The sequence below is a fragment of the Choloepus didactylus genome, chromosome 12, assembly GCF_015220235.1.
Source record: "Choloepus didactylus isolate mChoDid1 chromosome 12, mChoDid1.pri, whole genome shotgun sequence".
NCBI lineage: Eukaryota > Metazoa > Chordata > Mammalia > Pilosa > Megalonychidae > Choloepus > Choloepus didactylus.
In genome coordinates, this window is record NC_051318.1 from 12,145,948 (window position 1) to 12,160,601 (window position 14,654).

The 14,654-nt window shown below is 40.7% G+C and overlaps 1 protein-coding gene across 1 annotated transcript in view; it reads right to left on the reverse strand.

The window, feature by feature from the left end:
• Positions 1-8,983: 8,983 nt before the first annotated feature.
• Positions 8,984-14,654, reverse strand: part of LOC119507183 (protein POLR1D-like) — a 54,249-nt gene continuing 48,578 nt past the window's right edge. Inside the window, exon 3 of the mRNA XM_037800289.1 lies at positions 8,984-9,619. Coding sequence (XP_037656217.1) covers positions 9,352-9,619 — 268 coding nt within the window. The 3' untranslated portion in view covers positions 8,984-9,351. The remainder of the gene's footprint in view (positions 9,620-14,654) is intronic.

Sequence of the window (14,654 nt, forward strand, 5' to 3'; positions counted from 1 at the left end):
TTTTCCATCTTTTTTGAGTTAATTTTTGTTTGTGACGTGAGGTAGGGATCCACCATCATTTTTTTGCATATGGATATTTCGTTTTCCCAGTACCATGTGTTGAAGAAACTATTCTTTTCCCATTTAGTGGTCTTGGCACCCTTGTAAAAAATCATTTGGTCATAGATGTGAGAGTTTATTTCTGAACTTTTAATTTGATTCCATTGTTCAATATGTGTGTCCTGTGCCAGTACCATGCTGTTTAGATTATTGTAGCTTTGTATCAAACTTTAAAACCAGGAAATGTGAGTCCTCCAACTTTGTTCTTCTTTTCCAAGATGTTTTTGATTCATTCATTAGAGCCACTAGCTTTGTTGTGGATTTTCAGGCTTTTCTATATATAAGATCATGTCATCTGCAAATAGTTTTACTTCTTCCTTTCCAATTTGGATGCCTTTTTTTTCCTTTTCTTGCCTAACTGCTCTGGCAAGAACTTCCAGTATAATGTTGAATAACAGTGGTGACAGTGGGCACCCTTGGATTGTTTCTGACCTTAGAAGGAAAGCTTTCAGTCTTTCATCATTGAGTAGGATGTTAGATTTGGGCTTTTCATATATGCCCTTTATGATGTTGAAGAAGTTTCCTTCAATTCCTAGTTTTCCAGGTGATTTTATCTAGAAAGGGTGCTGGATTTTGTCAAATGCCTTTTTTTGTGTTGTGATTTTCTTCTTCTGTTTTATTAATGTGGTGAATTACATTAATTGATTTTCTTATGTTGAACCACTCTTGCACAAGTTTGTGGTTCCTTAAAAGGGGATGATTAGAATGAACACATTTTTATGTTCACAAGTACAGTTAAAGGAAGCTTTTTATCCTTCTCATATTTACCTTTATATGTCTTAAAAGACAAGAGGCCTAAAAATTGGATTTTCCTTTAAGAAGCAGGTTCCACTTCTACAAATTTTATTAGTCTTATTTAAAACTTTCATCAAGTGCAGTCATGGTTTCATATACATAAATGTCAAGAGCAAGTTATACATTTTATTCCCTACATATCTGGTAGATGTCAGGGGAGGAATTGGTCCTGAGATCACACACAACAACAGATACAAATTACTCAAGGCAGGCCCGATGTGGTGCTGGCATACATTAGGCTCCCTAAGTGCTTACTGAATGAGCGAGTGAGTGAATGAATAGATGAATGAACAGTTTGTTCTTTGCACAGGATATTGGATTAAAGACCAGTTTTGTCATTTTCCCTTTGAAAACTGACACTGATCTTTGAGAGACTATCCAGCAGACTGATAGATGTGTAATTTGGAGTAAATGGAGGCTTGCAATTGGGTAGTATATACTAGTTCATTTTAAGGGAACTGAGGCATTAAAGAGAAAAAAGTTTAGTAAGAATAGGGACCACCACTGAGGGCAGGCTATAGATGTATGCGGTGGAGAAATATCTCCCAAAGGTATTTAATAAGATGGGTGACATCTGGAGTTTATGTCTCAGGGAGTTTTTATAGGTTATCAAAATGAGGTGAGAATTACAGGGATATCTTGATGGCAGAAATAAGTCATCTAATCAACTATTAATGATTCTCTCAATTTATGTTTCTTGTTGGCTTTTTCTCAATAATGCTCAAGGCCTTCTACTGTGATTCATAACATGGCAGCCAACATAGAATTATTTAAAAAATTCCTCTGATTCTGCTTATGATGTTGTTTTTCCGGTTTAATGTGGATTAATTTCTTTACTTCTGTATGTATTCCTGTGCATGAGTGCATGCTTCGTGGAAGTCTTTTCCAAATTGAAAAGAAAGGTTTTCATTTGGTAAACTAGGCTTTTCATTATCCAGGTTCAGACGGGCCAGGGGCAGGGCTCCATATACGACCTGTTAGCACACCTTTCCAAGTTGGTGGAATACATTCCTAGGACCACAGAATGTTGTTCATGGAACCAAACACTTCCTGACTCTCAGACTTGGCTATTCCATTTGTTTGAAGAGACAATCTTAATATGTATACATTGTGGATGGGAAAAGGAGAGGTTTAAATATAAAGTAACCTAAAATACTGGCTTTATATGAGCGTTTAGTTTCCTCTGGATGTATCTCATTAGCTGTCACTTAACCATTTAACAGAGGTATAAGAGTTTTTCTCTTAGATTTAGATGGCTATCTAAACTGGTTCATAGGAAAACAATTCCCTAGTGTTGTTCCTTGGGCTTCTGGGAATAAATTTCAACTAATAAAATGCCTGTAGGTTCTTAAATTGAGACTCCATGGGTCCATATTTAAATATCCCAGTACTGGGTTTTGAGAGAGCTGAGTTTGGATCAAGTCTGCATAGGGTACAGAAAGAATATGGGTTTTGGAGTCAGACAGTCTGGCTCCAAATAGCATTTATGACACTTCTCAGCTCTGTGATCTTGGGCGAACTTTTAACTTATCCTCATTTTCTTTAATTGCAAAATGGGGTTAAAATACTTTCTTCATAGGGTTGTGGGATGACTAAATAGACACAGATAAAAGGCCTAACAATGTTTGGCCCATAGGTGATAGACAGTAAGGATTTTTGTCCATACAGGTTCAGGAGAGTCTATCTTCCTTGTGGTGGGAATATTTATGGCTTTCTAGCTTTAACTCTTCTTGAGAACGGAGGCTCTTACACTGGATCCCTTAACATGGAACACTCCTTAGGAAAGCGGTGCGGCTTCCCTTCTTCAGGAATTCATCTGCTGCAATGTCTATGAAACAAGCACTGATTACCTACCAGATACTCCTTATGATTCAAAGATGGTGGCATGACCTCTACGGGTGACAACATGTACATAATTAATGGTAACATAAAAACATAAGTCACATGATGACCAATGAGAGAATGAAAATATCTACCTGGTAGGATTGGGACAGAACTGCACAAAAAACAAAACAAAACAAGACTAATTCAAAACTCCATGGTCATGTTCCAGAATCAGACCCAAGGAAACATCCTTTAGTACTCAGCATACTTAAAGTTAAACTACCAACCCTGGCTCCCTCCCCCTTAACTTTTTTTTTTAATTTAATAAATTTTATTTTGAAATAAATTCAATCTTACAGGAAGAGCTGGAAAAACAGTACAAACCCCATACATAGAACTCCATCATAGCCCGACCCCCCTCCCCCGATACCCTGATCCACCACCTTTAACATCCTGTCACACCACCATTTCTTTCTTTCCCTCCCTCTCTCCCTCCTTCCCTCCCTCCCTATCTATCATCCATCATCAATTACTCTGTCCTCTGAACATATGAGAGCAAGCTTCACATATCTTTGAACAATATAATTCACATATACCTTTCCCATGGACAAGAACATTCTTTTATGCAATCTCATTGAGTGCAGCTAAGAAGTTCAAGAAACTCAACATTTGATACAAAGCTTACATTCTGTATTTCCTTTTTTTTTTGTGTGTGTGTCCCATCTGTGTCCCTTTGAGCCTCCTCTCCTCCATCCTCAGATCCCATCCAGGATCATCCTTGGCATTTAATTGTCATCTATTTAGACTGTTTTTTTTTTTTTTTTTAATTGTGGAAACATATATATAGCCTAAATCTTCCCATTCCACCCTCTCCCTAGCATTCCATTAGTGGGATTAATCACATTTAGAATGTTGCAATGCTATCACCTTCCCACCATCCATTTCTAGAAGTTTCCCTTCACCCCAAACAGAAACCCTACTCTCATAACTCCCCATTGCCCCTTCCCCCACTTCTTGGAACCCCTACTCTACTTTTCATCTCTATGGTCATATTCTCTGATACTCTGTGTTTACCGTGGGGCTTAAATTTAACATCTTAAATCTATAGCAATCTTGTTTTTCTTTGATACCAACTTAACTTCAATATGACACATAAACTACGTTCCTATACTCCATCATTCCCCCACCTTTATGTAGTTCTTGTAAAAAATTACATATTTTACATTGAGTCCAAAACCACTGATTTATCATTACAGTTTATGTATTTTAGATCCTGTAGGAAGTAAATAGTGGAGTTATAAATCAAAAACACAATAGTATTGGTATTTATATTTACCATGTGATCTTTACTGGAAATCTCTATTTCTTCATGTGGTTTCAGTCAATTGTTAAGTGTCCCTTCCTTTCAGCCTGCTCAACTCCCTTTAGCATTTCTTATAGGATGAAGTCCCTCAGCTTTTGATTACCTGGGAATGTTTTTATCTCCCCCTCATTTTTATCCTTCAGGTGTTTGTGAATTCTCCAAGTCTCTGATGGTTATTGACTTCTATTTGTATTCCACTGTGGTCAGAGAATGTGCTTTGAACAAATTCATTTTTTTTTTAATTTATTGAGGCTTGTTTTTATGTCCCAGCATACGGTCCATTCTGGAGAAAGATCCATGATCACTAGAGAAGAATGCGTGTCCCAGTGACCTGGGATGTAATATTCTATATATGTCTGTTAAAATTTTTTGATCTCTCTCTCTCTCCTTTCTGTGTTTCTCTGTTGGTAGGGCTCCGTTTAGTATCTGAAGTAGGGCAGGTCTTTTATTAGCAAAATCTCTCAGCATTTGTCTGTGAAAAACTTAAGCTCTCCCTCAAATTTGAAGGAGAGTTTTGCTTGATAAAGTATTCTTGGTTGGAAATTTTTCTCTCTCAGGATTTTAAATATGTCATGCCACTGCCTTCTCGCCTCCATGGTGGCCGCTGAGTAGTCACTACTTAGTCTTACGTTGTTTCCTTTGTATGCGGTGAACTGCTTTTCTCTTGCTGCTTTCAGAACTTGCTCCTCCTCTTCAGTATTTGACAGTCTGATCAGAAAATGTCTTGGAGTGGGTTTATTTGGATTTATTCTATTTGGAGTTTGCTGGGCATTTATGCTTTGTGTATTTATATTGTGTAAAAGGTTGGGGAAGTTTTCCCCAACAATTTCTTTGAATACTCTTTCTAGACCTTTACCTTTCTCTTCCCCTTCTGGGACACCAATGAGTCTTAAATTTGGATGTTTTATTTTATCTATCATATCCCTGAGATCCATTTTGATTTTTTCAATTTTTTTCACCATTCTTTCTTTTGTTCTTTCATTTTTCTGTTCTGTGGTCCTCAAGGAGGCTGAGTTGTTGTTCAACTTCCTCTAATCTTGTATTATGAGTATCCAGAGTCTTTTTAATTTGGCCAACAGTTTCTTTAATTTCCGTAAGATCTTCTATTTTTTTATTTATTCTTGCAATTTCTTCTTTATGCTCTTCTAGGGTCTTCTTTAGGTCTTTTATATCCTGTGCCATGCTCTTCATGTCCTTTATACTCTGTGCCATGCTCTCGTTGCCTGTCTGTAGTTCTTTGATTAATTGTGCCAAGTAGTGTGTGTCTTCTGATCTTTTGATTTGGGTGTTTGGGTTTGGGTTCTCCATGTTGTCTGGTTTTATCATATGCTTTAAGATTTTCTGTTGTTTTTGGCCTCTTGGCATTTGCTTTACTTGATCTCTACTACGTCAGCACTGCAGCTTGGTGGTGTACACTTTCTCTAACTAACCAGCAGATGGCATCCACGAGTCACCTATTCCCCTCAAGTCAGTTCTCCCCAACTTTGTCTTTGTGGTGTGTGGGGATCTGACTCTTCTGGGGTCCAATTGGTGGACTTAATTTGGGTGTGTTGTTGGTGATGTCCGCCATGAGTGAGGGGTGTGCACCGGAGCAGTTAGGGAGGAAGGGCAGCTTTAACAATCAAACCTCCCAGGTGTTCCCGGAGATCCAAAGCTGTTCTCTGCCACTGACCCACAAGTTCTTGGCATCGGCATAGGTTCCCTGGGATTTCCGAGTGGTTCCCCCTTCCCTGCTGTGCTCTTTCAGAACCTCTGCTGAGGGAAGGCTGCGCCACGTCACTAGTGCACGCCGGCCCACCAGGGAAGCCCTGGGTCACCGGGCCATGCAGGGGCGTTCCCAGCCCACTTCAAAGATGGTTGAATGGGGCATGTTAACTTCCCCCTTTCTGCACAGCACCGCCCTCCCAGCTCCGGGACAATCAGCTGTGGGTTTATTAAAGGCTGCTGTCCACGGCTGACACTGTGGCGTGTGCACGGTGCTGCGGGAAAGACTCTCTGTCACACTGGGCTTCCCAGCACAACTCTGGGCTGCGGGTCTGGCCCTAGGCAGGAGCGTCCCCCACCCGCCAGGGAGATGGCTGCAGGTCATGCGGTCCTTTCTCCCTTTGGCTCCCCTTTACTCCCCTGGGCCTGAGACAGTGAGCAGTGGGTGTGGGAAGGGGTATCCTCCACACTAGACACTGAGGCGTTAGCCCAGCCCACTCCCGCAGTGCTTCACTGTGCGACTCTCCCCATCTTATCTGCAGCTGCTCCCATTCTTTTTTTTTTTTTTTTTTTTTTTAAAGAACTAGTCCATTTCCAAACGCCAACCCACCATTTCCCCATAACGCAGCATGGCTGAGGGACTTTCAGCCGACTCACTCACTCATTTCAGAATGCAGGCTCCTGGTTTCACCAAATGCATGGTCCCTGTAGATTTAGCAGACTTTGGCTGGCTGGTGCTACTCTGGAACTGGTGTTCTGGGTCACTTTCTGGTTTTTATCTAGTATTTTTCATGGAGGTGTTTTTTTGCCCTGTCTCACCTAGCCGCCATCTTAGGTTCTACCCCCTTAACGTTTGAGCTGTTCAGAAAGACTAGCCACTGACAGGTGACCAGATATGGCAGTTTTCAGAGATCCTAAGTTTTCTAAAATGAGGTAAAGTAAAAAAATGAATTCTGTTAAGTCACTGTAGTGGTTAATTTGTGGACTGCAAAAAGATATGCTCAAACTCTGATCCCTGGTACCTATGAACGTGACCTTATTTGGAAATAAACTCTTTGCAGATGTAATCGAGTTAAGGCTCTTGAGATGAGATCATCCTCGATTAACCAGTGGGCCCTAAATCTAATGGCAAGTGTCCTTCTCAGAAGAGGAAAAAAAAGCAGACACCATCAGACACCTACACCATGTCTGACGATTGGAGGATGCAACTGCAAGCCAAGGAACACCAGGATCCACTAGACGCTGGAAGACGCAAGGATCTTCTACCCCAGGGCATTTGGAAGGAGTGTGGCTCTGTCAACACATTGATTTCAGACTTCTGTACTCCACAACTGTGAGACAATAAATTTCTGTTGTTTTAAGTCATCAAAATTGCATTTGAGTTTAAGTCTGGTTGCTTTCTAGCAGAAGCATGAAATATGGTTCCTAAAATTCAGGTACAAATATTTTATACTTCTATCCCTACTTACTCCAAACCTAGAGACTCAGTCCAACCACTTGCAGATGCAGAAAATGAAGCCCAGTAAAGTAAATCACACGAGTTCCCACAGCTAGTCAGTAGCAGAGCCAGGGCTAAGATTTAACGCCTCTAATTTCTTATCCAGAGCTTTTTGACCCATTCAGATTTCTAAGTATGGCCATACTGGGTATCAGAGAATAGCACCGAAGCAGATGAAGGCTCTTGGCAGTGCCAATATGCTACCCACAGGAGGAGACAGCTGGTGCGTGTGATCCCTTGGGACCAATTCTTCCCCTGATATCTACAGGATATATAGGGAATAAAAGTGTACAACTTGCTCTGCACTTGATCAAAGTTTTAAAGAATATTTTAATAAAATTTTAAGAAGTGCAATCTGTTTTTTAAAGGAAAAATGAATTTGTAGGTCTCTTGCACTTTAATACAACTTATAGATGAAAGGCAAAGTATGAGTAGGCTAATAAGCTTCTCCCCCCAACTGTATTTGAGTGTAAAAAAGTGCTAGTTCTAAAATAACATTCCTTTTTAAAAGAACATGAACTTATTAGTTTGTTATAAATACAGAGCACATGGACAAATAACAATTCAGCTTTATTTTAACTTCAAGACTATGCTATCTCTAATACATATTTAAATACAAAACATTTCCAACTTAGCACAAATAATATATAGGCTGATGAATAACTAGATTTTTATAAAGACACACAATTCCTTTTGTGTTTGAAAGGAGTGTGTGTTGTTGCAAATTAATAGGACTAGTCCCTAGGATCCTGGGTGGAGAAGGGGTTGGATAAAGTGAGAATGCTGTGGGTTTGTCTCTCCTGAGCTTTCAGCTGAAAGTAGACTGAGGGTGTGGAAGGTAACCTGGGGTTGGGGGAAGTGATACCTGGTCTGTTCTGGTTTCTTTCTATGCCCCAGCACTAACTTTTCCAATGTGCTCACTTCTAGCCTGCAGAAAGGGCTTTTCTTGGCTGCTGGGAAGCTGGGAGCATGGCTGTGGCAGAGTGATTATCTGCAAGCAGCCAGGCATAAGCTCAAACGCTTTGGAAAATTGGGGAGGGGACAGAGACAGATTCTTCTTCTTTTGGGGACTGGGGACGAGGGTGCTTGATGACATTCCTGAGGACGAAGGGAAGAATACAGGTCTGAAAGGTTTGGGACTGTATGTTAAAATAGACTCAAGCCAATATAGAATAACAACAAAAAAGCTTTGTAAATGCCCTTTTGCTTAAAATTAAGAATTTTGAAACAGCTATAGTGAGAGTGTTACCACAGGTCTTCAGCTGAGATAAAGCACTAAAACAATAATGCTAACCTGAACTTTTGAGGGTTCTATAAAAGTACCTCTTAAAACCTATATATTCCCCTCAAAATTAAATAAGGAAAAACTGTCACATTTCAGTAAAGAGTTTGAGAATGCATGAGGAAATGACAGAATCAATTTTTTATCTCTTGGTAATTGATGTGGAGCACTAAATTCGAAGCCATTTTGAGAATTTTCTACATTGTTCACATAAAGGAAAACAAATACAGAACTATCAAAAGGTTTCTTGGTAAATTCCCAGCCCTCAGAGGACTAAAACTTTTCATAAATATGGTTACTGACCAGGTGATTTCTAAATGTGATACCTAAGTAATAAAGTATAGGATTTACAAGCATTTTATTTTTTGAGAAATTCTAAGAAATGACAATTGCAGTATATAAAAAAAACCAACACTAGTTTCATCGATCTCTGAAAATTTTTAATTTAAATTCTAGCTTTGCTTACTTTGAAGTGAGTTTCTAAACAAGATAGAATAAAAACAATACATCTGTATTGCAGAAGGAGTTTAAACTTGCCCAGACATCTTCAGACCAGTCCCTTTGTACTAATTTCTTTGAAGAATCGCTAGGTCATTTTGCTGGTCACCAACAGCCTCTTTAAAAACAACAAAAGATCTACTGTAAAAATCATTCTTGGGCATTTTCTCTGCCAGCTAAAAACCGGTACTCAATAACCCCTCTGCTTAAAGAAAGCCACATGTCCCCCAGTCCCAAGTGTGACGGCATTTGTTGCTTGCCACAGTCGTGCTGTTTCTCCATCGTGCCTCATCGCTTGTTTGAATGCTTTTCATACTTCTCCTTGGTGTTCCGCTTCCGTGCCGGAGAATAACTGCCTCTACTTCGTGCTCGGAAGCTGGGCTTGTATGGATGGGTTCGGTGCTTCTTTGGGTTTTCTTCTTTCTGGTTCTGGTTCTTCACAGGTTCCTTATTGCTCTCTTTTTGTTCATGGTCTTGCTCTTTATGTGGGGGCAATGTGTTCTTAATTGTGTTCATTAGAAATCTTTTATTTGTACCAGCAAGAGGACACTTCATCCTGGGGTGGGGGAGGAAGAAAGGAAAACAATCAAAATAAAATAGCTAACTCCAAAGCTGAATCCACTGAACATGATTAGTGCCAAAGAATTCTGTTTTCGCAGAACCAAGCTTCTGGATTTGTTCAGCTCTCCTTGCATGCCACCTAGCGTAAACTGTGAGTACAAGAGGAAAAAGCAAGACACAGGATTTCTGAGACGAACTGACCAAACCTTATCTGAATACTTAAAGCTTTCTTTCTTATTGGGACTAACTTTTCCACTGCAGTTTAAATGTACAGGTATTAGTGACAATGCAAATTAACCCAATCATTTAAAGTTAATACTTTTTTCTTAAATAACAAATGCCTGAATTGACTTGTAATATGTGTCCCAAATTCGATTTATTATGGCTCGCTTTTTATTACAAGAGTGAATATTATTCTCTTTTTGAGGAACAAAAAGCATTATCCTGCTGTATCTTGAATATAGGAGCTAAATGATCTGTTCTAGAAATAAAAATTGTCTAAAGAACCCATAAATACATAATATTCTTCTTTCACTTTTTAAAAACTGTTATGCTCTCTGTGTAGGACTCCATCCTGTGCCCCTCAGGTGGCACTATGCACGTCCCCTCTCTGGGTGAATTTCTGGACATGTGTACTGAAGTAGCCTCATGACTCAAGTTCACCCAAGAGGAAGGCTGTAACTACTTAGACTGTTTATTTACATGCCTTGAGCAGTCTGCCACATGATGGGCTATTTTAGGAGGATGCTGACCCCCAAAATCATAATTCAGCATGTCTGGTGTTAGACAGAAATGTGTGTAGATTCCTACAATCTCCATCTTTACATCAAACTTTGATTCAGAAGAGTCCACACAATACTTCAAAATAAACCCAACAGCACCCTAGTATTGTAATTTTGTAGTCTAGTTCAGTATAAACGTATTACAGGCAGTCTCAGGATAGTGTCACTTCAGTGGAGTGCAGGCCATCTCAGGCAACCAGAATGGCACTGAATCTGTAAGTGAAAGGAGGGGAAACAAAAACAAAAACAAAAAAACAGAAAATATTTTCTGCTGCAAAGCTGCTCTTGAGCCTCCATGGACAGAGAAAACACCTGAGAAGAACTAAAGATTATACCCACTGTGCTGTGCCTGGGCAATGCTCAGGCCAGGAGAAGTGACAGGGGAATGAAAAGAACATTGGAAAAAAAGAAATGTGGAAAAAAAGAAATGTAGACAGAAAAGCGCAGCTGAGGACAGCAGAAGCAGTGGGAACATTTAGAAGCGACAATGGCGGCAATGGTGTTTATTGGCCACATGAATCAGATGAGGAACAAAGAAAAAAGGCAATAAAAGGGCAAAGGGAAAAATTAAACAGCCCTGCAAGTCCTGGGGAGTAAGGAACTCTAGCTTGCTGTAGCCCTACAGGGCTTCAGTGAGCTTCCAGAGAAAGTACCCCAGTGTTAAGCTACTTCAGTGGTCCCAGGCAAAGCCACTTTTATCTCCCATTGGTACACCGGCCTCAGGGGCCTTCTGGGCAACAAGGGAGGGCACGTCAGAAGAGGGCAACAAGTTCCTCCTTCAGTGGCCTCCGAGGGTACCACCGGGCTAGGCTCTGAACCAGGGCAGTGGCTAAATCAGCAATTATTTGAGAGAGTACTACATAATGATGTGTTCCAAAACAGCAGGCGCTGTAGCCTGCAGGCAGGAACCATCCTTCCACACTGAATGTAAAAAGCTGAGAGTGCTCCTTGCTGCCAGCTGTGGCCCAGTGCTAACGCAGAAGCAGAATCATTTTTTTGAGTAAACAGACCACATATATCTTTCGGCTATATAAGGCTACAGTTGGTGAAAAATAGCCAGCTTCATTTGAGCAGGCCATCTTAGTGGTGGTAAAACTGGTCAACTGTCTGGATTAAACAGATGAGGAAAGGTGACTATTTCCAGAAGTGACAATAATCTAGGATGTCAGAACAAAACCTTTGGTGAATTCCACTCTAGTCTGCTATCTTTAGTGTAAGGTCATTCTTGAAACCATATGCTTACCTGAGATGAGTGAAACTATTCTTCTGCTCGAGGGAGGAAGGTGCCAGAGAAGATTTTTCCCATCTTTCAATTGGCAGTGGACCCACCAAATCGACGTAATGACCAAAAGCATTATTCAGAGAACAAAATGATTTTCTAGAATAAATTTCACATGAATACTAGTATTATGCAGGGCTTTATATCTCTAAATCAATTTAGAGATATAAAGATGCAATTTTTGCCATGGGGTGTGCATGGGATTCTCTTCAAGGTGAGAAGTCAAGGATGGCTGGGAAAGGACCTGGCTTACTGGGGTCTTTGAAAGTCAGATTCTCCCAGATGTCCAGGGCATTCCCAAATGTCCATTTTAGAAATGATGATAAGTGTGCATTCATGCTCTATTAGTAAACCAGGCAGAGCAATGAGAGGGGCGAATAGTTGCAAGCAGATGTGACGGTACATATAATAAATGATTCGGACTAAAAAATTTATAAACTCTGCACTGAGTATGTCAAAATCTAAGGTGAACAGCATCAAAGCTGATGTGTGAGGAAGTCAATTGGAAGAAATCCCTCTGGCCTATAATGGAGTGATTGCTTTTGCAGAATCTCAGAGCCAATTGTTTTACTGCTAAGAAGAAATACAATGTGGTACAGTAGCCAAGCCCACATGCACTGGAATCATACCAGCTGTGAGCCTGGACCTTGGACATGCTGTATAAACTCCTTGTTATATCTTATCTGTTATATACAGATCTAGTGCCTATCTTAAAGGGTGGTAGAGTGGCTCAAATGAGTGAGAATATGCAAAATGCTTAGGACAATGCCTGATACACAAAGGCACTTAGTCAATGCTGGCTTCTAGTATCTTTATGGCTGGGGTGAATATCCCAGCTTTACATTTATTAGCTGTGTGACCATGGGCAAGTTACTTAACTTCTCTGTGCATCCGTTTTCCCATAAAGTTATTCTGAGCATTTAGTGAGATAATGCATAAAGCAAATCTTTAATAAATGTTACCTACAGGACCATAATTTCTTATCTACAATTTCAAACCTTAAAAGGCCCCGAAGACCAAGTTTCTTTTTATAATGACACCAAAACTCATTTGGCAGCAAGATGTGATCTGACCCCACATTGGGCTACTTAACATACAGTCTTGATGTCATTTTGCATGAACATTCGTATGATTTGCTGAAGAAATGATAATATGTTGAATGAGCCCTGCCAGGGGTGTTCCTAGTATACACAGTATGTGCTGTATTGCCTTTCTAAAATCAGAAAACATATAAATCTAGAAACCTATCTGGACTCAAGGGTTTTAGACAAGGGACTGTGGACCTACATAATTATTCACTCTCTCTTCATGAAAAAAGAGTACACATAATCCTCACATTAATTCATATACCAGGGGCTCTTCTAAGATGGCAATTCATGATATTATCCCCAAATCTCAAATCACCTGTTAATCAAGAACAGAGAAAAATACCTGACGTTTCTCAATGAAAATTAAAAAAAAAAAAAAAAAAAAAGTCACCACGAAAATGTTAATGAGATATTTTGCAGAAAATTTCATAAAAATGGGTAGAATTTATCTGAAAGTTTCCCCTCCCAGGACACCTCAATTCTCCACTGATACCAGGTTACTCTGTATTTATAATTTGCATTTCCAAATGTGTCCTCAGGTGTAAAGCTAAAGGTTGAAGAAGGCAGGTGGCCTCTAAGGTCCCTTCCAGTTTTAAGATTCTCTGCTCAGGCTCGGTATGCCAAGCCTTTTGAAAATCAATCTCCTCTCACTTAATACTGTTAGGAAACCACTTCTTTTCAAAGATCTGTCTTCTTATTTCTCAATTCTTTCTTCATGCCATTTTTTCCTGTACTGGAGATTACATGACAAGCTGGCATAGATACTGAACCATTGAAAAGCCCTTTTCCCACATAAGCGTTGAGATAAAAACCTGAGCCCTGTGGTGAGAACACAGGCTCTGACTGCTCTCGGCCGGCAACGCACATGTCCCTGGCGCTGCCCAGGAAGACGTGCTGGGTGGGGGCAAGCAGGGCACAGCGCCGGGCAGCAGCTCTCCTGGCTCTGGCCTGCACAATGTCTCACCCTGGCTAGTTACTTTTATTTTTGGTTTATTTTTGGTTCTAGAAAGTTGTACTAGCTCATGTAGGAGGAGCCAGATTTAAGGTGCTAACATCATAAATGGATATAAAGCCCTAAATGTTGTGAGACTAGTTAAAACTGCTGAAGCGATTCCCTTCACTTCCAAATCTTCTAGACAGCCAAGGAGCTGCCAAGGAAGGGTTCCACAAGCCTGTCAGAGGCAGATTCCTTAGAGAATCTGTCACTAGAGAAACTAGGATTGATCAGGGCTAGGACAGTAAGCTTTTCCTTCCTGCCTGCCTTCTTTCTCCCCCCTCCCTTTCTATTTTCTGAATAATTTTGCACAACTAAGGTACTTGCTCCATGCAGTTATCACACTAAATCTATGAAAACCAGTACGGGGGGTTGAATTGTGTCCTAACCCCTGGTACCTGTGAAGGGAACCCTATTTGGAAACAGGGTCCAGACGCAGATGGGGTCAAGTTAAGATAAGTCACACTGCAGTCGGGGGACCCTACTCCAGTATGACTGGCGTCTTTACAGGAAGAGCAGAGACGGAGAAACACAGCCACAGAGGAAGGCGGCCCAGAAGACGGGGCAGAGAGAGGACGCTGCTGCCGCAAGCCGGGGAAAGCCTGGCCCCCGGGAGCTGCAAGGGGCGAGGAAGGAGTCTTCCCTGAGCCCACAGGAGGCAGCACGGCCCCGCTGACACCTTGATTTCAGACTTCTGGCCTCCAGAGCTGGGAGAGAACATGTTTCTGTGTCGTAAGGCACCCAGTTTGTGGCACTTCGTTACAGCAGCCACAGGAAACCAATACAAACAGGAAACTGTAAAACAAACCTAGAGAACAGAAAGGGGAAGTTAAAGGGAATGAGATTTTTCTGATTTTGATACTTTTGTTTCTCTAACTGCTGAAGGG